We start from the raw sequence: 23539 nt of genomic DNA, 5'->3' as shown, positions 1-23539 counted from the left end.
CAGCAGAATATCACCCGTACCATGCAGCAGGAGATTCGAGGCCTATCTGAAAGACTGGGCAGGTGTGCTGCAGAAATTCCACACAGTTCTAAGACTCTGAGAGTGAGTAACTATTTGCAAAAGATGGTGGCTACAGATGATGTGGAGGCTTACCTGATGGCTTTTGAAAGGACAGCCGAAAGAGAAGGGTGGCCTGCGTCTGAATGGGCAAGCCTCCTTGCGCCATTTCTGAGTGGAGAACCTCAGAAGGCATATTATGATTTGGAGCCTGAGCAGGCCAGTGACTATAAAAAGCTAAAAACAGAAATCTTGGCCCGCCTGGGAGTAACGACAGCAGTGAGGGCCCAGCGATTTCACTCCTGAACTTACAGTCAAGACAAAGCTGTGCGGTCACAGATGTTTGACTTGATACATCTTGCCAGGAAATGGCTACAGCCAGAGGTCAACTCAGCTAGTAACATTGTGGAACAGCTCGTGATGGACCGGTCCCAGCGATTTCACTCCTGAACTTACAGTCAAGACAAAGCTGTGCGGTCACAGATGTTTGACTTTATACATCTTGCCAGGAAATGGCTACAGCCAGAGGTCAACTCAGCTAGTAACATTGTGGAACAGCTCGTGATGGACCGGTTCCTGCGAGGATTGCCTGTTTCCCTGCTGCGGTGGGTCAGCCAGAGTGAACCTAAAACTGCTGACGGTCTAGTTGCCCTGGTGGAACGCTATTTGACTGCCGGAGAGTTTCTACAAATCCCCAACCAGGAAAGACCTAGAACCCCGAAGATCCAGAGTCCCAGTAAATTGGGTAAGACTGTTCCGGGGAAAAAAAGGGGGTATCGGGAGGAGCAGATGGGTTTTTGCAACCCGAGGAACATTACAGCAAGGGACAAGAGTTTTGTGAGGCAGGAAGGGTCCACAATAGCCTCAAAGATGTTGTCTAATGCTAATATTGAATGTTTTCAATGTAAAGAGTATGGACATTTTGCAAAGGACTACCCTGAGAATGATGTTGCTATGTAATATTGGCAATATGAGAGACAATTATTCATTGTACTCTCGCTCAGTATATGTAATTACCAAAAAATTATTGTTTAAATGGCCACCCTTGGTGCACTGTAAGGGTGGAGGGAAATGAAATTAAAGCTTTCGCCGCTGGGATAAAGATCTTTCGCTGGACTTCAGCAACTGTGAGTTTTTTGGTTAGTGTTAGGTATTTTTTTGTTTTTTGGGGTGGTGGTTTTTTTTTTTTTTTTTTTTTTTTTTTAGATTAGGGCTTTTTTTTATTTTAATGAGCCAAAAAAGAGCTGAATGCCCTTACAAATGCCGTTTTTTTTATTTTGTGGGCGTGGGGGTTTGTAATGTTAGAGTATGTTTGTTGTAAATTTTTAGCAAAAGAGCTGTTAACTTTAGGGCAATGCCCTACAAAAGGCCCCTTTAAAGGCCCTTGGTAGTTTATTATAGATTAGGATTTTTTATTTTGCAGTGTTTTTTTTTAAACGGGGTATTAGAATAGGAATCATTTTTATTGTTTTGGATAATTTCGTTTTCAGAGGTTTTTTTATTTTTAGCAATGTTAGATTTTTTTTAGTTTAAGCTTAGGTTTTATTTTTATTTCACAGGTAAGTTTGTATTTATTTTAACTAGGTCGTTAGTAAATAGTAATATTGTAGATAGCTTAGGTTTTATTTTTATTTCACAGGTAAGTTTGTATTTATTTTTAAATAGGTAGTTAGTTAATAATTGTAACTTTAATTTAGGTCTATTTTAATTATGTTAAAGGGGGTGTTAGGTTTAGGGGTTAATATAGTTTAATTTAGGTTGTTGCGATGTGGGCGTGGCAGTTTAGGGGTTAATAGGTTTAGTTAGTGTTGGCGATGTGGGGGCGGTGGTTTAGGGGTTAATAGGTTTATTTAGTGTTTAATTTAGTGTTGGCGATGTGGGTGTACGGCGGTTTAGGGGTTAATAGGTTTAGTTAGTGTCAGTGATGTCGGGAAATTGCAGTTTAGGGGTTAATAAGTTTAGTTAGTGTTGGCGATGTTTGGGAACTGCGGTTTAGGGGTTAATAGCTTTATTTAGTGATTTAGTTAGTGTCGGGGAACTGTGGTTTAGATTAGAACAATGAAAAATTCAGAATATAAATAAAGAATGGATCTGAGAATTCGGAAACTGATTTATTAATTTTCTGGATTTTAGTTATGGTGACAAAAATTTGGATTCCTTCGAATCTACGAATCGAACAAAATTCGTCCGAAAACTAAATTCGGCCGAAACTAATTGCACGTCTACTTCTCACTCACTATACACTACTGCAGAACAGACACACACCTGACTTCTCACTATACACTAATATACTGCAGAACAGACTCACACCTGACTTCTCACTATACACTAATGCACTGCAGAACAGACTCACACCTGACTTCTCACTATACACTAATATACTGCAGAACAGACTCACACCTGACTTCTCACTATACACTAATGCACTGCAGAACAGACACACACCTGACTTCTCACTATACACTAATATACTGCAGAACAGACTCACACCTGACTTCTCACTATACACTAATGCACTGCAGAACAGACTCACACCTGACTTCTCACTATACACTAATGCACTGCAGAACAGACTCACACCTGACTTCTCACTATACACTAATATACTGCAGAACAGACTCACACCTGACTTCTCACTATACACTAATGCACTGCAGAACAGACACACACCTGACTTCTCACTATACACTAATATACTGCAGAACAGACTCACACCTGACTTCTCACTATACACTAATGCACTGCAGAACAGACACACACCTGACTTCTCACTATACACTAATGCACTGCAGAACAGACTCACACCTGACTTCTCACTATACACTAATATACTGCAGAACAGACTCACACCTGACTTCTCACTATACACTAATGCACTGCAGAACAGACTCACACCTAACTTCTCACTATACACTAATGCACTGCAGAACAGACTCACACCTAACTTCTCACTATACACTAATGCACTGCAGAACAGACACACACCTGACTTCTCACTATACACTAATGCACTGCAGAACAGACTCACACCTGACTTCTCACTATACACTAATGCACTGCAGAACAGACTCACACCTGACTTCTCACTATACACTAATGCACTGCAGAACAGACTCACACCTAACTTCTCACTATACACTAATATACTGCAGAACAGACACACACCTGACTTCTCACTATACACTAATGCACTGCAGAACAGACTCACACCTGACTTCTCACTATACACTAATGCACTGCAGAACAGACTCACACCTGACTTCTCACTATACACTAATGCACTGCAGAACAGACTCACACCTGACTTCTCACTATACACTAATGCACTGCAGAACAGACACACACCTAACTTCTCACTATACACTAATATACTGCAGAACAGACTCACACCTGACTTCTCACTATACACTAATGCACTGCAGAACAGACTCACCCCTAACTTCTCACTATACACTAATGCACTGCAGAACAGACAGACACCTGACTTCTCACTATACACTAATATAATGCAGAACAGACACACATCTGACTTCTCACCATACACTAATATACTGCAGAACAGACACACACACCTGACTTCTCAGCATACACTAATATACTGCAGAACAGACACACACCTGACATCTCACTATACACTAATGCACTGCAGAACAGACACACACCTGCCTTCACACTATACACTGATATAATGCAGAATAGACACACACCTAACTTCTCACTTTACACTAATGCACTGCAGAACAGACACACACCTGACTTCTCACTATACACTAATATAATGCAGAACAGACACACACCTGACTTCTCACTATACACTAATATACTGCAGAACAGACTCACACCTGACTTCTCACTATACACTAATGCACTGCAGAACAGACACACACCTGACTTCTCACTATACACTAATATAATGCAGAACAGACACACACCTGACTTCTCACCATACACTAATATACTGCAGAACAGACACACACCTGACATCTCACTATACACTAATGCACTGCAGAACAGACACACACCTGCCTTCACACAATACACTGATATAATGCAGAATAGACACACACCTAACTTCTCACTTTACACTAATGCACTGCAGAACAGACACACACCTGACTTCTCACTATACACTAATATAATGCAGAACAGACACACACCTGACTTCTCACCATACACTAATGCACTGCAGGACACACACCTGACTTCTCAGTATACACTAATGCACTGCAGAACATACAGACACCTGACTTCTCACTATACACTAATATACTGCAGATTGCAGAACAGACACACACCTGACTTCTCACTATACACTAATGCACTGCAGAACAGACACACACACCTTACTTCTCACTATACACTAATATACTGCAGAACATACACACACCTGACTTCTCACTATACACTAATATATTGCAGAACATACACACACCTGACTTCTCACTATACACTAATGAACTGCAGAACATAGACACCTGACTTCTCACTATACACTAATATACTGCAGAACATACACACAACTGACTTCTCACTATACACTAATATACTGTAGAACATACACACCCGACTTCTCACCATACACTTGTATACTGCAGAACATACAGACACCTGACTTCTCACTATACACTAATATACTGTAGAACATACACACATCTGACTTCTCACTATACACTAATATACTGTAGAACATACACACACCTGACTTCTCATCATACACTTGTATACTGCAGAACATACACACACCTGACTTCTCACTATACACTAATATACTGTAGAACATACACACATCTGACTTCTCACCATACACTTGTATACTGCAGAACATACACACACCTGACTTCTCACTATACACTAATATACAGTAGAACATACACACACCTGACTTCTCACCATACACTTGTATACTGCAGAACATACAGATACCTGACTTCTCACTATACACTAATATACTGTAGAACACACACACACTTGACTTCTCAACATTCACTTGTATACTGCAGAACATACACACACCTGACTTCTCACCATACACTAATATGTTGTAGTCTGACAGACTCAAAGCCACTCTATGCAAAAATATAGTACAGAATAGACAACCTTCTGGTCAGTGTGCTTCCTACAAATGCTAACAAAGACAACTCTCAAAGCTCTGTTGGAGTTTGACAAGAAAAAAAAATGGTTTTATTCAAGACATGAAAATAGATAAAAACTATAAATAAATGCTGCAAATCCTCTTTAGATGAAAAACAGAACAAATGCTAACAATGTCTCATTATTATAGAATAAATAAGTGTCTAATGTAACATATGTCTGCTTGTGATTCCCCATTCCCACCACCAGAATCTGCATGTCTAAAGTGGCTGGATTTGCTAGGGCTCACTGTCCCTTTAAATAAAAGGCCTGCCCAGCTACACCCACAGGCAGGAAGTGTTCTGAGCAGTGAGCTTTCATAAGATGCAATTTGTCCTGGCTGTGTACAGTACAGTCTGCAGGTATTTGTCTCACACATGACAGACACTATCATATTATCACATCTATGAATATTAATTACACCTATTCATATTTAGGACTCATAACATTTTCTAATTTATTTAGAAAATTAATCATTTAACCCACAATTTAACAAATGTATTTATTTAGGAGCCAGCAAGAACAGTGAGAAGCTATATTTTTAGGAGAAAGGCAGGGAGTGATTTGAAAACCTAATTTGAAGTAAATGTCTTCAAGCTGTGGCTCTGGGGATTTCTCAAGCTTTGGTTTACCCATTTCTGTGTTGCAGTACTCTCTTGTAGCCAAAGGGTTAATTCACAAGAACATTTTTGTAATAATGTTTCTATATAAATGTATTGTGCTTCATTTTTTGTATCATTTGTAATTTGTTAACCCAAAAAATAAGCACAGTCTTTAAAAAAAAACAAAAAAAACAAAAAACAAAATGGGGAATGTGTAATAAAGGGATTATCTATCTTTTTTTAAAACAATACAAATTATATTGTAATTTGTTTGCAGCCTCTTGTAAGGCTTTTTTTTACCCTTGGTCAGAGGTTAAACACAAGGACACTGAGATGTATTATTTCCAAAGGTGATAAATACTGGGGACTGTTTTATTAATAAGCAAGCATGTTCATACAACTCCTCTAAAATTTGTATAGCATAGAAAAGAGAAGGGAAAGAGGTGACATGATAGAACCCTTCAAATATATGAAGTGACTTAATAAAGGGAAAGCATTTTCCACAAAAAAAGAAATACCCAAACAAGGGGTAGCAGATTCAGGAGAAATGTGCAGAAGCATTTTGTTTTTACACAAAGGGTGGTGGATTAATGGAATAAACTTCCAATAGAGGTGGTAAAGACAGGGACTGGAAAATAATTAAAAATGCCTGGGACATACATAAGGTTATCCTAAGTAATAAGTAACATGTAATATGTATAGACTTGATGGGACATGCATAAGGCTATACTAAGTAATAAGTAACATGTAATATGTGTAGACTTGATGGGACATACATAAGGCTATCCTAAGTAATAAGTAACATGTAATATGTGTAGACTTGATGGGACATGCATAAGGCTATACTAAGTAATAAATAACATGTAATATGGGTAGACTTGATCTGACATGCATAAGGCTATACTAAGTAATAAGTAACATGTAATATGGGTAGACTTGATGGGACATACATAAGGCTATCCTAAGTAATAAGTAAAATGTAATATGTGTAGACATGATGGGACATACATAAGGCTATCCTAAGTAATAAGTAAAATGTAATATGTGTAGACTTGATGGGACATACATAAGGCTATACTAAGTAATAAGTAAAATGTAATATGTGTAGACATGATGGGACATACATAAGGTTATACTAAGTAATAAGTAACATGAAATATGTGTAGACTTGATGGGACATGCATAAGGCTATACTAAGTAATAAGTAACAGTAATATGTGTAGACTTAATGGGACATACATAAGGTTATACTAAGTAATAAGTAACAGTAATATGTGTAGACTTGATGGGACATGCATAAGGCTATACTAAGTAATATGTGTAGACTTAATGGGACATACATAAGGTTATACTAAGTAATAAGTAACAGTAATATGTGTAGACTTGATGGGACATCCATAAGGATATACTAAGTAATAAGTAACATGTAATATGTGTAGACTTGATGGGACATGAATAAGACTATACTAAGTAATAAGTAACATGTAATATCGGTAGACTTGATGGGACATGCATAAGGCTATACTAAGTAACAGTAATATGTGTAGACTTGATAGGACATGCTTAAGGCTATACTAAGTAATAAGTAACATGTAATATGTGTAGACATGATGGGACATACATAAGGTTATACTAAGTAATAAGTAACATGAAATATGTGTAGACTTGATGGGACATGCATAAGGCTATACTAAGTAATAAGTAACAGTAATATGTGTAGACTTAATGGGACATACATAAGGTTATACTAAGTAATAAGTAACAGTAATATGTGTAGACTTGATGGGACATGCATAAGGCTATACTAAGTAATATGTGTAGACTTAATGGGACATACATAAGGTTATACTAAGTAATAAGTAACAGTAATATGTGTAGACTTGATGGGACATCCATAAGGATATACTAAGTAATAAGTAACATGTAATATGTGTAGACTTGATGGGACATGAATAAGACTATACTAAGTAATAAGTAACATGTAATATCGGTAGACTTGATGGGACATGCATAAGGCTATACTAAGTAACAGTAATATGTGTAGACTTGATAGGACATGCTTAAGGCTATACTAAGTAATAAGTAACATGTAATATGTGTAGACTTGATGGGACATGCATAAGGTTGTACTAAGTAATAAGTAACATGTAATATGTGTAGACTTGATGGGACATGCATAAGGCTATACTAAGTAATAAGTAACATGTAATATGTGTAGACTTGATGGGACATGCATAAGGTTATACTAAGTAATAAGTAACATGTAATATGTGTAGACTTGATGGGACATGCATAAGGCTATACTAAGTAACAGTAATATGTGTAGACTTGATAGGACATGCTTAAGGCTATACTAAGTAATAAGTAACATGTAATATGTGTAGACTTGATGGGACATGCATAAGGTTGTACTAAGTAATAAGTAACATGTAATATGTGTAGACTTGATGGGACATGCATAAGGTTATACTAAGTACTAAGTAATAAGTAACATGTAATATGGGTAGACTTGATGGGACATGCATAAGGTTGTACTAAGTACTAAGTAATAAGTAACATGTAATATGGGTAGACTTGATGGGACATGCATAAGGCTATATTAATTAATAAGTAACATGCAATATGTGTAGACTTGATGAGACATGCTTAAGGCTATACTAAGTAATAAGTAACATGTAATATATGTAGACTTAATGGGACATGCAGAAGGCTATACTAAGTAAAAGTAACATGTAATATGGGTAGACTTTATGGGACATGCATAAGGCTATACTAAGTAATATGTGTAGACTTAATGAGACATACATAAGGTTATACTAAGTAATAAGTAACAGTAATATGTGTAGACTTGATGGGACATGCAGAAGGCTATACTAAGTAAAAGTAACATGTAATATGGGTAGACTTGATGGGACATGCAGAAGGCTATACTAAGTAAAGGGACACTGAACCCAAAAAATGTATTTCGTGATTCATATAGAGCATGCAATTTGAAGCATCTTTCTAATTTACTCCTATTATCAATGTTTCTTCTTTCTCCTGCTATCTTTATATGAAAAATAAGGCATCTAAGCTTTTTTCTTGGTTCAGAACTCTGGACAGTAGTTTTTGATTGCTGGATGAATTTATCCACCAATCCGCAAGGACAACCTAGGTTGTTCACCAAAAATGGGCCGGCATCTAAACTTACATTTTTGCATTTCAAATAAAGATACCAAGAGAATAAAGAACATTTGATAATAGGAGTAAATTAGAAAGTTGCTTAAAATGTCGTGCTCTAGCTGAATCACAAAAGAAAAATTTTGGGTACAGTGTCCCTTAATAAGTAACATGTAATATGGGTAGACTTGATGGGACATGCAGAAGGCTATACTAAGTAATAAGTAACATGTAATATGTGTAGACTTGATGGGACATACATAAGGCTATACTAAGTAATAAGTAACATGTAATATGTGTAGACTTGATGGGACATACATAAGGCTATACTAAGTAATAAGTAACATGTAATATGTGTAGACTTGATGGGACATGCATAAGGCTATACTAAGGAATAAGTAACATGTAATATGTGTACACTTGATGGGACATGCATAAGGCTATACTAAGTAATAAGTAACATGTAATATGTGTAGACTTGATGGGACATACATAAGGCTATACTAAGTAATAAGTTACATGTAATATGGGTAGACTTAATGGGACATGCATAAGGCTATACTAAGTAATAAGTAACATGTAATATGTGTAGACTTGATGGGACATGAATAAGACTATACTAAGTGATAAGTAACATGTAATATGGGTAGACTTGATGGGACATACATAAGACTATACTAAGTGATAAGTAACATGTAATATGGGTAGACTTGATGGGACATGCATAAGGCTATACTAAGTAATATGTAATATCTGTAGACTTGATAGGACATGCATAAGGCTATACTAAGTGATAAGTAACATGTAATATGTGTAGACTTGATGGGACATGCATAAGGCTATCCTAAGTAATAAATAACATGTAATATGTGTAGACTTGGGCTATACTAAGTAATAGGGATCCACCGAAATTTCAGCCGTAGAAACGTTTTGGCCGGAAATAGCATTTTTGGCTATTCCGGTTTTCGGTTATTTTGCCTGTTATTTTCGGTAAAATTATTGTGTAGCATGTTTAAATTTGATGCTAGCCTAGAGCTGCTGTTTAAGTTCATTACTTGACTTACTGTTTTGCATATAAATGAGTTTTCTATGACTATACTTTATTTGGATAATTGGTAAAAAAAAAAAAACAACTTAAATCTGATTCTGTTACATAGAACTAAATAAAGAATAATACAGTATATTGATATACATAAGGTTATACTAAGTAATAAGTAACAGTAATATGTGTAGACTTGATGGGACATGCATAAGGCTATACTAAGTAATATGTGTAGACTTAATGGGACATACATAAGGTTATACTAAGTAATAAGTAACAGTAATATGTGTAGACTTGATGGGACATCCATAAGGATATACTAAGTAATAAGTAACATGTAATATGTGTAGACTTGATGGGACATGAATAAGACTATACTAAGTAATAAGTAACATGTAATATCGGTAGACTTGATGGGACATGCATAAGGCTATACTAAGTAACAGTAATATGTGTAGACTTGATAGGACATGCTTAAGGCTATACTAAGTAATAAGTAACATGTAATATGTGTAGACTTGATGGGACATGCATAAGGTTGTACTAAGTAATAAGTAACATGTAATATGTGTAGACTTGATGGGACATGCATAAGGCTATACTAAGTAATAAGTAACATGTAATATGTGTAGACTTGATGGGACATGCATAAGGTTATACTAAGTAATAAGTAACATGTAATATGTGTAGACTTGATGGGACATGCATAAGGCTATACTAAGTAACAGTAATATGTGTAGACTTGATAGGACATGCTTAAGGCTATACTAAGTAATAAGTAACATGTAATATGTGTAGACTTGATGGGACATGCATAAGGTTGTACTAAGTAATAAGTAACATGTAATATGTGTAGACTTGATGGGACATGCATAAGGTTATACTAAGTACTAAGTAATAAGTAACATGTAATATGGGTAGACTTGATGGGACATGCATAAGGTTGTACTAAGTACTAAGTAATAAGTAACATGTAATATGGGTAGACTTGATGGGACATGCATAAGGCTATATTAATTAATAAGTAACATGCAATATGTGTAGACTTGATGAGACATGCTTAAGGCTATACTAAGTAATAAGTAACATGTAATATATGTAGACTTAATGGGACATGCAGAAGGCTATACTAAGTAAAAGTAACATGTAATATGGGTAGACTTTATGGGACATGCATAAGGCTATACTAAGTAATATGTGTAGACTTAATGAGACATACATAAGGTTATACTAAGTAATAAGTAACAGTAATATGTGTAGACTTGATGGGACATGCAGAAGGCTATACTAAGTAAAAGTAACATGTAATATGGGTAGACTTGATGGGACATGCAGAAGGCTATACTAAGTAAAGGGACACTGAACCCAAAAAATGTATTTCGTGATTCATATAGAGCATGCAATTTGAAGCATCTTTCTAATTTACTCCTATTATCAATGTTTCTTCTTTCTCCTGCTATCTTTATATGAAAAATAAGGCATCTAAGCTTTTTTCTTGGTTCAGAACTCTGGACAGTAGTTTTTGATTGCTGGATGAATTTATCCACCAATCCGCAAGGACAACCTAGGTTGTTCACCAAAAATGGGCCGGCATCTAAACTTACATTTTTGCATTTCAAATAAAGATACCAAGAGAATAAAGAACATTTGATAATAGGAGTAAATTAGAAAGTTGCTTAAAATGTCGTGCTCTAGCTGAATCACAAAAGAAAAATTTTGGGTACAGTGTCCCTTAATAAGTAACATGTAATATGGGTAGACTTGATGGGACATGCAGAAGGCTATACTAAGTAATAAGTAACATGTAATATGTGTAGACTTGATGGGACATACATAAGGCTATACTAAGTAATAAGTAACATGTAATATGTGTAGACTTGATGGGACATACATAAGGCTATACTAAGTAATAAGTAACATGTAATATGTGTAGACTTGATGGGACATGCATAAGGCTATACTAAGGAATAAGTAACATGTAATATGTGTACACTTGATGGGACATGCATAAGGCTATACTAAGTAATAAGTAACATGTAATATGTGTAGACTTGATGGGACATACATAAGGCTATACTAAGTAATAAGTTACATGTAATATGGGTAGACTTAATGGGACATGCATAAGGCTATACTAAGTAATAAGTAACATGTAATATGTGTAGACTTGATGGGACATGAATAAGACTATACTAAGTGATAAGTAACATGTAATATGGGTAGACTTGATGGGACATACATAAGACTATACTAAGTGATAAGTAACATGTAATATGGGTAGACTTGATGGGACATGCATAAGGCTATACTAAGTAATATGTAATATCTGTAGACTTGATAGGACATGCATAAGGCTATACTAAGTGATAAGTAACATGTAATATGTGTAGACTTGATGGGACATGCATAAGGCTATCCTAAGTAATAAATAACATGTAATATGTGTAGACTTGGGCTATACTAAGTAATAGGGATCCACCGAAATTTCAGCCGTAGAAACGTTTTGGCCGGAAATAGCATTTTTGGCTATTCCGGTTTTCGGTTATTTTGCCTGTTATTTTCGGTAAAATTATTGTGTAGCATGTTTAAATTTGATGCTAGCCTAGAGCTGCTGTTTAAGTTCATTACTTGACTTACTGTTTTGCATATAAATGAGTTTTCTATGACTATACTTTATTTGGATAATTGGTAAAAAAAAAAAAAACAACTTAAATCTGATTCTGTTACATAGAACTAAATAAAGAATAATACAGTATATTGATATTTAATATTATTTTAAGTAGGGGTGCACTTAAATTTTGGTCGCAGAAACATTTTGGCCGGCAATGGCATTTTTTGCCTGTTTTTTTTTTTTCTTGGTAAAATTGTGTACCATATTATTGTTTTAAGATATTTTTGTCTAATTTTAGTGTGTTACTTTCAATAAAAGTGTGTGCTTTTTTTATTGGCCTAAAGGTTTTCAATTCAGATTCATTCATTAAATAGTCTAATTATGCAAATAAAAACAAAAAAAAAAAATATTTGAAAAATACATTTTCGGTATCGGTTTCGGTTTTCGGCCAAGTGCATCCTGGATTTTCGGTTTCGGTCCAGAGTTTCCATTTTGGTGCATCACTACTAAGTAAAAAGTAACATGTAATATGGGTAAACTTGATGGATCTTAGCGCTGCGGAATCTGTTGGCGCTCTACAAATAACCGATAATAATCTTGATGGGACATGCATAAGGCTATACTAAGTAATAAGTAACATGTAATATGTGTAGACTTGATGGGACATACATAAGGCTATACTAAGTAATAAGTAACATGTAATATGTGTAGACTTGATGGGACATGCATAAAGTTATACTAAGTAATAAGTAACGTGTAATATGTATAGACTTGATGGGATATACATAAGGCTATACTAAGTAATAAGTAACGTGTAATATGTATAGACTTGATGGGATATACATAAGGCTATACTAAGTAATAAGTAACATATAATATGTGTAGACTTGATGGGACATGCATAAGGCTATACTAAGTAATTAGTAACATGTAATATGTGTAGACTTGATGGGACATACATAAGGCTATACTAAGTAATAAGTAACATGTAATATGTGTAGACTTGATGGGATATACATAAGGCTATACTAAGTAATAAGTAACATGTAATATGTGTAGACTTGATGGGACATACATAAGGCTATACTAAGTAATACGTAACATGTAATATGTGTAGACTTGATGGGACATGCATAAGGCTATACTAAGTAATAAGTAATATGTGTAGACTTGATGGGGCATACATAAGGCTATACTAAGTAATACGTAACATGTAATATGGGTAGACTTTATGGGACATGCATAAGGCTATACTAAGTAATAAGTAACATGTAATGTTTAGACTTGATGGGACATGCATAAGGCTATACTAAGTAATAAGTAACATGTAATATGTGTAGACATGATGGGACATGCATAAGGCTATACTAAGTAATAAGTAACATGTAATATGTGTAGACTTGATGGGACATGAATAAAGCTATACTAAGTAATAAGTAACATGTAATATGTGTAGACTTGATGGGACATGCATAAGGCTATACTAAGTAATAAGTAACATGTAATATGTGTAGACTTGATGGGACATGAATAAAGCTATACTAAGTAATAAGCAACATGTAATATGTGTAGACTTGATGGGGCATGAATAAAGCTATACTAACTAATATGTGTAGACTTGATGGGACATGCATAAGGCTATACTAACTAATATGTGTAGACTTGATGGGACATGCATAAGGCTATACTAAGTAATAAGTAACGTGTAATATGTATAGACTTGATGGGATATACATAAGGCTATACTAAGTAATAAGTAACGTGTAATATGTATAGACTTGATGGGATATACATAAGGCTATACTAAGTAATAAGTAACATATAATATGTGTAGACTTGATGGGACATGCATAAGGCTATACTAAGTAATTAGTAACATGTAATATGTGTAGACTTGATGGGACATACATAAGGCTATACTAAGTAATAAGTAACATGTAATATGTGTAGACTTGATGGGATATACATAAGGCTATACTAAGTAATAAGTAACATGTAATATGTGTAGACTTGATGGGACATACATAAGGGTATACTAAGTAATATGTAATATGTGTAGACTTGATGGGACATGAATAAAGCTATACTAAGTAATAAGTAACATGTAATATGTGTAGACTTGATGGGACATGCATAAGGCTATACTAAGTAATAAGTAACATGTAATATGTGTAGACTTGATGGGACATGAATAAAGCTATACTAAGTAATAAGCAACATGTAATATGTGTAGACTTGATGGGGCATGAATAAAGCTATACTAACTAATATGTGTAGACTTGATGGGACATGCATAAGGCTATACTAACTAATATGTGTAGACTTGATGGGACATGCATAAGGCTATACTAACTAATATGTGTAGACTTGAGGGGCCTTTTGGTTCTTATCTTCCGTCACATTATATGCTTAGGATACGCTTTTATGTATATCAGCTCTCCAGAAAATAATATGACATGTGTATGTACTCAATCCCTGCTAGGGTCACAGTGTACCAATGACAGTGACATGTTTATGCACTCGGTCCCTGCTTGGGTCACAGTGTACCAATGACAGTGACATGTTTATGGGCTCAGTCCCTGCTTGGGTCACGGTGTACCAATGACAGTGACATGTTTATGGACTCAGTCCCTGCTAGGGTCACAGTGTACCAATGACAGTGACATGTTTATGCAAACGGTCCCTGCTTGGGTCACAGTGTACCAATGACAGTGACATGTTTATGGGCTCAGTCCCTGTTAGTGTCACAGTGTACATGTGACATGTTTATGTGTTCAGTCCTTGCTAGTGTCACAGTGTACATATGACAGTGACATGTTTATGGCTAAGTGCTTTTAGTGACAGAAGCAACACATTTGATTGTTATTGCTTGTTCTGGTTAGAAATCATTTTTAGTGATGAAAAGTGGTGAAGAAAGTAAAAATTAAATTTAGTGAAGGGAAAGAGTGATAAAGGGCAAGAAATATACATTTGCATGGTGTTTAGAAGGAAGAATGTGCTGCACTAACAGGGAGCACAGGAATATGACACACCTGTAACCTAGGTATTTAATGCAACAATAAATCTCTCTGGGCCGCTGAATATACATTTAAAAACTGGTTTTATGAGTAGATGTGAGTAATATTTGTTCCACTGTCTGTAATTAAGTTCCTCCTTATATGGGTCAGCAGTTTCGTTCTGTGAAAATTGCACACAACGCTTTATCATCTTTATTGTCTCCTGAGACTTCTCATCACCAGTGGCCACTTGTCCCTGATGCAATCATTGTTTTCAGTTTCACCAAATGGAACAAATATACATCTGTATTGTTTTTGGCTTAATCAAATTCTCTGCACAAAGTTTAGGTGGGGAGTGAATCTGCCATTCACTAATAATAAATATATCAATCAATCAATATATGAAACACCCATGATCCCTCCCCTCTCAACACAGCTCCACCCACAAAATGGTGACGGGCTCCTATCAACCTCCTGTGTGCCTCATTCTGAGCCACAAATGTTGGGAGCAATGTTCCCTCTAAGGCCACTTTTGTGAGTGGCCCAGCATTGAAACAGTTAATAAGGTAACCACACCTTGCAGTCTGCATTGTGTAGTGTTTGCTAATTGATCTAATTAACTGTTTCACTGCCTGGCCGCTCATAAAACTGGCCTTAGAGGGAACACTGGTTGGGAGGTATAATATACACACAATGTACAATTTTTACAAAGTATTTTTAATCTTGCTTGTGTTTTCTGTAACTTAACACAGATCTTAGAACTGTGACCCTATGACATGCTAGATGAGTGCAGGAGATAATTTCCTGAAAAAAATATATATAATAAATGGCTCAGCAGTTAAAGGGTTAATGTCCTTTTAAGTAAACTTTTTTTTTTTTTAATGCAGGGAAGTGCTGTTACAGTTTAAGAATCTGCCAAATACATTTAACGCTTCTACTTCTATAAAAAGGTGAGTATATAAATGGTGAAATTTATGTCATGAGAACTTTTTCATGAGAAATACAATGGATCAGGATGTAATTTTATTGGTTAATTTTTACTTAAAAAGGGCATCAATTCTATCTCTCCTCATCTATTTAAATAATATTTCCTAATAATTTTTACACCAACCACACTCAGTCATATTTATCTTTTCATCACAGATTGGATTTATATTTATGGATTATTATTTTTTTAATTAAAATAAATTAAAATACTAATTGAAAAAAAATTGTTGACTTTCAGTCATTTTTAAATAAATCAACTACTTATAAATATAAGAATAAACATGAATGAATTATTTTTTAAGTTTAATATTTTTTATTTTACAGAATGGGGAATTCCAGCTCTACAAACTCTGATGCATTAAAAATGGTTGAGGTAAGTTCTGTATAATTATTTCTAACTGCCTCCTTATAATTAATCTGAGCTATATTTCTGTGACCACCTTTGTAGCACTGAAGGTGATAAATTGTGAACTACTTTTTCATTATTCATTTTAGCTATAGAGGTATAACATTATATTGATTAGCATGATAACAACATTGATAGTTATTTTGGTATTTGATGGTAATAGCTTGAGTTCTTTTTCTCAATATATATGTGTATGTAACTTTTTCCTTTCTGTTCTCTTCCAATGAAAATTTGAAACCTGATCTCTGCGCTTTCCCCCCAATATACTACTGCATGCAAGGGCAACCGGATATGTTAGCGTCCCACCTTGTCCTTAAAGGGACACTGAACACTAAATAAATGCTAAATATCACAACCAAGCTAAGCCCATGCATAGCTAGGCAAAAAAAAGAAAAGCAATTTGGCATGAACGTCTCTTTATATATACTTAATAATTTTTAATGTATACAATAAAACTTACTTTATTAAATGAATAATAAATAAAAATACAGCAGATTAAAGTCTACTTGAAAATTGTAATAGTTTAAAAAGATATATAATACATTTATTACCCATTCCCCAGTTTTGCATAACTAACACGGTTTTATTAATACTCTCTGATTACCTTGTATCTAAGCCTCTGCAGACTGCACAATGTTAACTATATGACACACATGAACTAGCACTGGCTGCTGTGCAATATTTAAAAAGCTAATAAAAGGCACTGAGATAAGGTAAGGTTTACCCATGTACCTTTTCATCTATGTCTAATGGTTATGTACAACAGGTTGCACATGAGCACTTGTGCTGCTTAATCCATAACCGCAAACATAAACAGTGAATCACAAGCGCTTTGAATATTTATTATGCGACCTACAATAAAATGTAAAAACTCTCCAAATCACTCTACCTAGCTCAAACCCCACTAAACAACAACCGCAAACAGAACATGTGTCTTTCTCTCTTTAGGCGATCGAGCAGCGCAGGCACAAGGATGACATTTTATAATCCAAGGCTGGGTTACTGTAGCAACAAACTAGTTATGGCATGATTCAGCGTCGGTGTTAACACTACGTTAATTTACGAATACATGAACAGACCAACTGCAACCATTGTGTAAAATATTTTAGTGGAAACCTGAAATTAAAATGGAGCATTAAACTACTTTTTAGCTGTCGGCCACAGCGGTAGCTTACAGCTCTGTTTTTACAGACTCAATGGAACTTTAGTTGGTTTTAAGGGAGATAAAACACAATTTTTTCTTTCATGATTCAGATGAGCATAACATTTTAAACAACTTTCCTATTTACTTCTGTTATCAAATTTACTTCATTCTCTTGATATCCTTTGTTGAAGGAGCAGGAATGCGCTACTAATAGCTAGCTGAACACATCTGGTGAGCCAGTGACGAGGCATATATGTGCAGCCACCAATCAGCAGCTAGTGGCTACTACTGAGCCCACCTAGATATGCTTTGCAACAAAGGACACAGAGAAAGAAGCAAAATAGTCAACAGAAGAAAATTGGTTAGTTGTTTAAAATTGCAAAGTTTAATTTTGACTTCCCTGTCCCTTTAAAGAGTCATTTATACTAAAATGCATAACAAAGAAAAAAAAACTGCTACTGAGTATGTCTAGCCGATGCGTGCTGCTATGGAGCACGTCTAGCCGATGCGTGCTGCTATGGAGCACGTCTAGCCGATGCGTGCTGCTATGGAGCACGTCTAGCCGATGCGTGCTGCTATGGAGCACGTCTAGCCGATGCGTGCTGCTATGGAGCACGTCTAGCCGATGCGTGCTGCTATGGAGCACGTCTAGCCGATGCGTGCTGCTATGGAGCACGTCTAGCCGATGCGTGCTGCTATGGAGCACGTCTAGCCGATGCGTGCTGCTATGGAGCACGTCTTGCCGGTGCGTGCTGCTATGGAGCACGTCTTGCCGGTGCGTGCTGCTATGGGGCACGTCTTGCCGGTGCGTGCTTCTATGGAGCATGTCTAGCTATGGAGCACGTCTAGCCGATGCGTGCTGCTATGGAGCACGTCTAGCCGATGCGTGCTGCTATGGAGTGCAATTGCTTTGTCTTTTTCTTATGTATTTGTTTAGGCAATTGTACTGTATTTAACAGTACTTTAAAGGGACATTGTGGTATAAAACGTTCTTCCCTTGATCATTTTTGAATCATCTATAAGACCTGATGGAGTGTATGAAATTGCTGCCATACTGTGTAGATACTTCCCAGCACCTATAATATAACAAACAGTTTTTTATTTATTTCAGGAGGCCGTCTCACAGAACTGTGTAGTGATTTTCTCTAAGACCTCATGTCCGTACTGTAAGATGGCAAAAGATGCGTTCAGAGAAATAAATGTTGATTTTAAAACCGTTGAGCTTGATGAAGAAGAACATGGAAGTGAGATGCAGGCTGCCCTTCATCAGCTGACTGGTGCCAGAACCGTGAGTGTTTATTTCTAAGTTCAAGAAAAAAAATCAAATGATGACAAATTAATAAAGTTATAATATATAAAGTCATTTATGACTTAAACGGACACTGAACCCAAATGTTTTCTTTCATGATTCAGATAGAGCAGACATTTTAAGCAACTTTCTAATTTACTCCTATTATCAAATTTTCTTAATTCTCTTGGTATCTTTATTTGAAAAGCAAGAATGTAAGTTTAGATGCCGGCCCATTTTTGATGAACAACCTGGGTTGTTCTTATTGGTGGATTACTTTAACCAACCAATAAACAAGTGCTGTGCAGCGTTCTAGAGCAAAAAATAGCTTAGATGCTTTCTTTTTCAAATAAAGATAGCAAGAGAATAAAGAAAAATTTGATAATAGGAGTAAATTAGAAAGTTGCTTAAAATTGCTGTTCTATCTGAATCACCAAAGAAAAAAATTGGGTTCAGTGTCCCTTTAAGTAAAAATCAATTATCTTAAAGTGATAGTTAATGGAACATGAAACCCAATTTTGTTTTTCTTTCATGATTCAGATAGAAAATACAATTTAATTTTTTTTTCAAATTTGGATTGTTCTCATGTTAATCTTTGTTGAAGGGATATCTACATAGGTAACGCACACATGTCTGGAGAACTAAATGACCAGAAATGGTGCTGCCATCTAGTGCTCTTGCTAATGTATAGCATTGTTATAAAACTGCTGCCATCTAGTGCTCTTGCTAATGTATAATATTGTTATAAACTGCTGCCATCTAGTGCTCTTGCTAATGTATAACATAAAACGGCTGCCATCTAGTGCTCTTGCTAATGTATAACATTGTTATAAACTGCTGCCATCTAGTGCTCTTGCTAATGTGTAACATTATTATAAAACTGCTGCCATCTAGTGCTCTTGCTAATGTATAACATAAAACGGCTGCCATCTAGTGCTCTTGCTAATGTATAACATTGTTATAAACTGCTGCCATCTAGTGCTCTTGCTAATGTATAGCATTGTTATAAAACTGCTGCATCTAGTGCTTTTGCTAATGTATAGTATTGTTATAAAACTGCTGCATCTAGTGCTCTTGCTAATGTATAACATTGTTATAAAACTGCTGCATCTAGTGCTCTTGCTAACGTATAACATTATTATAAAACTACTGCCATCTAGTGCTCTTGCTAATGTGTAACATTATTATAAAACTGCTGCCATCTAGTGCTCTTGCTAATGTATAAGATTATTATAAAACTGCTGCCATCTAGTGCTCTTGCTAATGTATAACATTGTTATAAAACTGCTGCCATCTAGTGCTCCTGCTAATGTATAACATTGTTATAAAACTACTACCATCTAGTGCTGCTGACATGTGCACGCTCCTGAGCTTACCTTCCTGCTATTCAACAAAGGATAACAAGAAAACAAAGAATTGAAAAGGTGTTAAAATGTGGAGTTTTAGGTCCCTTTTAAAAACGGCTGTCTAGTGGAATAATACTCCAAAATCTGCTTTGTTTTAAAATCTTAAATCTATTTAACGTAATTTACCATTCTGGGTTTGTTTACCCCAAGAGCCTGATGCTCAGTACTGTACAAAAGTTTTAGGCAGTTTAAAAAAATGCTGTAAAGTAAGAATACTTGTAATCAGCGGGATGCAATCACTGGTCCTTTATGAAGAGAGAATATAAATATATATGTGTATGTGTGTGTGTATATTAAAAATGTCTTCACAAAGGACCAGTGATTAAATCCCCTGATGCCAAGAGGCTTAATGAAACAATCGGAGAGAGCAGTTTTTTAACAGCTCCCATGACTGCCAAGGACACATAAGAGAAGGATGTTTTTAGACTGATATCCCTCACTAGGCATGGAACAATTGGGTTGCCACCCCCAATAACTTGACACAGAATTAATAGAAGCTCCAGCCTTTTGTAGTTAAAATGTATCTTATTACCTTGCCAACTAGGCAGAGCAGCAGGAAAGGAGACGGGCAAGGCGTGACCAGCACCAAAGAGAACCTCTGGGGCAGGCCTTATCTGATTAGCTGTACTCTTTCTTATGTAAAGGCACATGAAACCCATTTTTTTTTCTCTCCATTCAGATAGAAAGTGCAATTTTAAACCTTTCGAATGTATTTGTATTGTCAAATTTGCTTTGTTCTCTTGGTATCCTTTTATGAAGGTGCATTACTGGGAGCTAGATAAACATATCAAGTCAGCCAATGGGAAGAGACAAATGTGTGTAGCCACCAATCACCAGCACTAGTGTAGGATATGTACATATTCTTGTTCAACAAAGGATACTTAAGGAATAAAGTACATTTGAAAATAGAAGAGAATTTTAAAGAGTCTCACAGTGAAATGGTCTATCTGAATCGTGCAAGTTTTAATTTTGACTGTCCTATGCCTTTAAATTAAAAAAAAAACTGGATTGGATGTTACTGTGTGTGCTTTCTGTTAAGATTTAAATACAACGCAGGCTTTCATAGATCAGACTTGGGGATGATAAGTTTAATTCACACTATTTCATTTAATATTTACTAACCCTTTCATTTTCCATCTATTGTGATATCGAAATATTAGTTTGATTATGTGCGTCTGAGTGACTTGGTGGGATAATTTATTTTGAAATCAACAATTACATCTGTTCTTAAGTGATCTATAGAGAAAGTAAAGAGCGCTTTGTTTCCCAGCCTGTTTGATTATCCTTTTTGTCCTCACAAGGTCCCTCGTGTGTTTGTCAACGGCACCTGTATTGGTGGCGGAAGCGAAACCCGCAAGCTGAATCAAGACGGGAAGTTATTGAAACTTGTCCAGCAATGTAAGCTCAGTGCCAGGCGGAGCTAAACGCTGGAATCCTTCACTGATCTACCTCAACATTGTTTACGAAGAAAATTTATTTAAGAATTCTTAATGGGATTAACCTTTTTAACTTCTTTTTTTTCCGTTGCATCTAAACGTTTTTATGACTGATACAAAGTTACAAATATTACCAGTATGTATTAATAGTGTTCTATGCTACTCAAGTATAGATATTTAATAAAAAATGTTGCATGTTCGGTGGGTATAACACACACTTTGTCAGAAACCTCTCTGATAAATCATGTGCTATAAATGCGTAACAGTTGACCTTTGGGACATTGTATTATCAGTTTTTTAATTTTAACGCTGTACTGATTGTGGTTTAAGCAGCCATATAATTATTTTGTATCTGTGATGAACATAAAATTGTGCCTGTATTGCAGTCCCTTTTTTTTTATATATATATATATATATATATATATATATTTTCCTAAATCGAATAAAGTTATTTAGTAATTTTATCCCTGTCCATTAATGGAGCTATGAGTAACTTAGCAGCTTTTTTTTTTGCTTTTCACAGAGTTAAACTTTCCTGAAGTGTATCAGTCTGATCCAACCTAGTAAGGTTAGTCCAGCCCCAAAATACCAGACAATTCTCTTCTGAACAAGGGAAGAGGCAACCCAAGACTATTGTTTCAGCCTCCTTTGAGTCCACGTCTGGTTTCCCACATCACCCGTAGGGAGACCTCTCCAGGGTCATAATACAAATGCATACGAAGCGCTCTACCAGGAACAAACATCAGCTCAGGGGCTTGTTCTATGGGGAGTTACCAACCGGGAGCAGCTTCTTTTAGCCCAATTTTGCTTTTCACAGAGGAAAACTTTCCTGAAGTACATCAGTCTGATATAACAAGGTCAGCCCAGCCCAGAAAAAAAACAGGCAATTCTCCTCTGAACAAGGAACAGAGCAACCCATAGCAGAGAGCTCTCACTATTTGTATGTGAGACATCTCGCCACTCACAGGGACAGCAGTGCAATAATAAATGCTGTAACATTTTCTTTTTCCCTGTTATATCCCTATAAGCCCAAAATGAAATTGCTCATGATGTTACAAAAATCACAGTAAAAACGTCTACAATTCTGCACACACCAGTAGGTAAAGTCCCATCTACTATCTCTAATATGAGGGTGTTCCATAATGTGATTATAGCCTGGCAAAAATTTTGTAGGGAACTTAAAGTAAATTATAACCTATCTAATTATCTCCCTATACTTGGGAATCCAGGGTTTATGCCTGGCCTTAGTCCTGGGATATTTCAGGAGTGGCTTGT

General features: G+C 35.8%; 1 protein-coding gene across 1 annotated transcript; it reads left to right on the top strand.

The window, feature by feature from the left end:
* Positions 1–5468: 5468 nt before the first annotated feature.
* GLRX2 (glutaredoxin 2) lies at positions 5469–22728 on the top strand. The gene is made up of 5 exons (XM_053693842.1): positions 5469–5549; positions 16485–16547; positions 16909–16957; positions 19246–19422; positions 22130–22728. The coding sequence occupies exons 1-5, from the start codon at positions 5512–5514 to the stop codon at positions 22250–22252; spliced, it is 450 nt and encodes a 149-aa protein (XP_053549817.1). The 5' UTR covers positions 5469–5511; the 3' UTR covers positions 22253–22728.
* Positions 22729–23539: the final 811 nt, after the last annotated feature.

This window comes from Bombina bombina, chromosome 10, assembly GCF_027579735.1.
Source record: "Bombina bombina isolate aBomBom1 chromosome 10, aBomBom1.pri, whole genome shotgun sequence".
Classification (NCBI taxonomy): Eukaryota; Metazoa; Chordata; class Amphibia; order Anura; family Bombinatoridae; genus Bombina; species Bombina bombina.
This window is presented reverse-complemented; position numbering and strand designations above follow the sequence as displayed.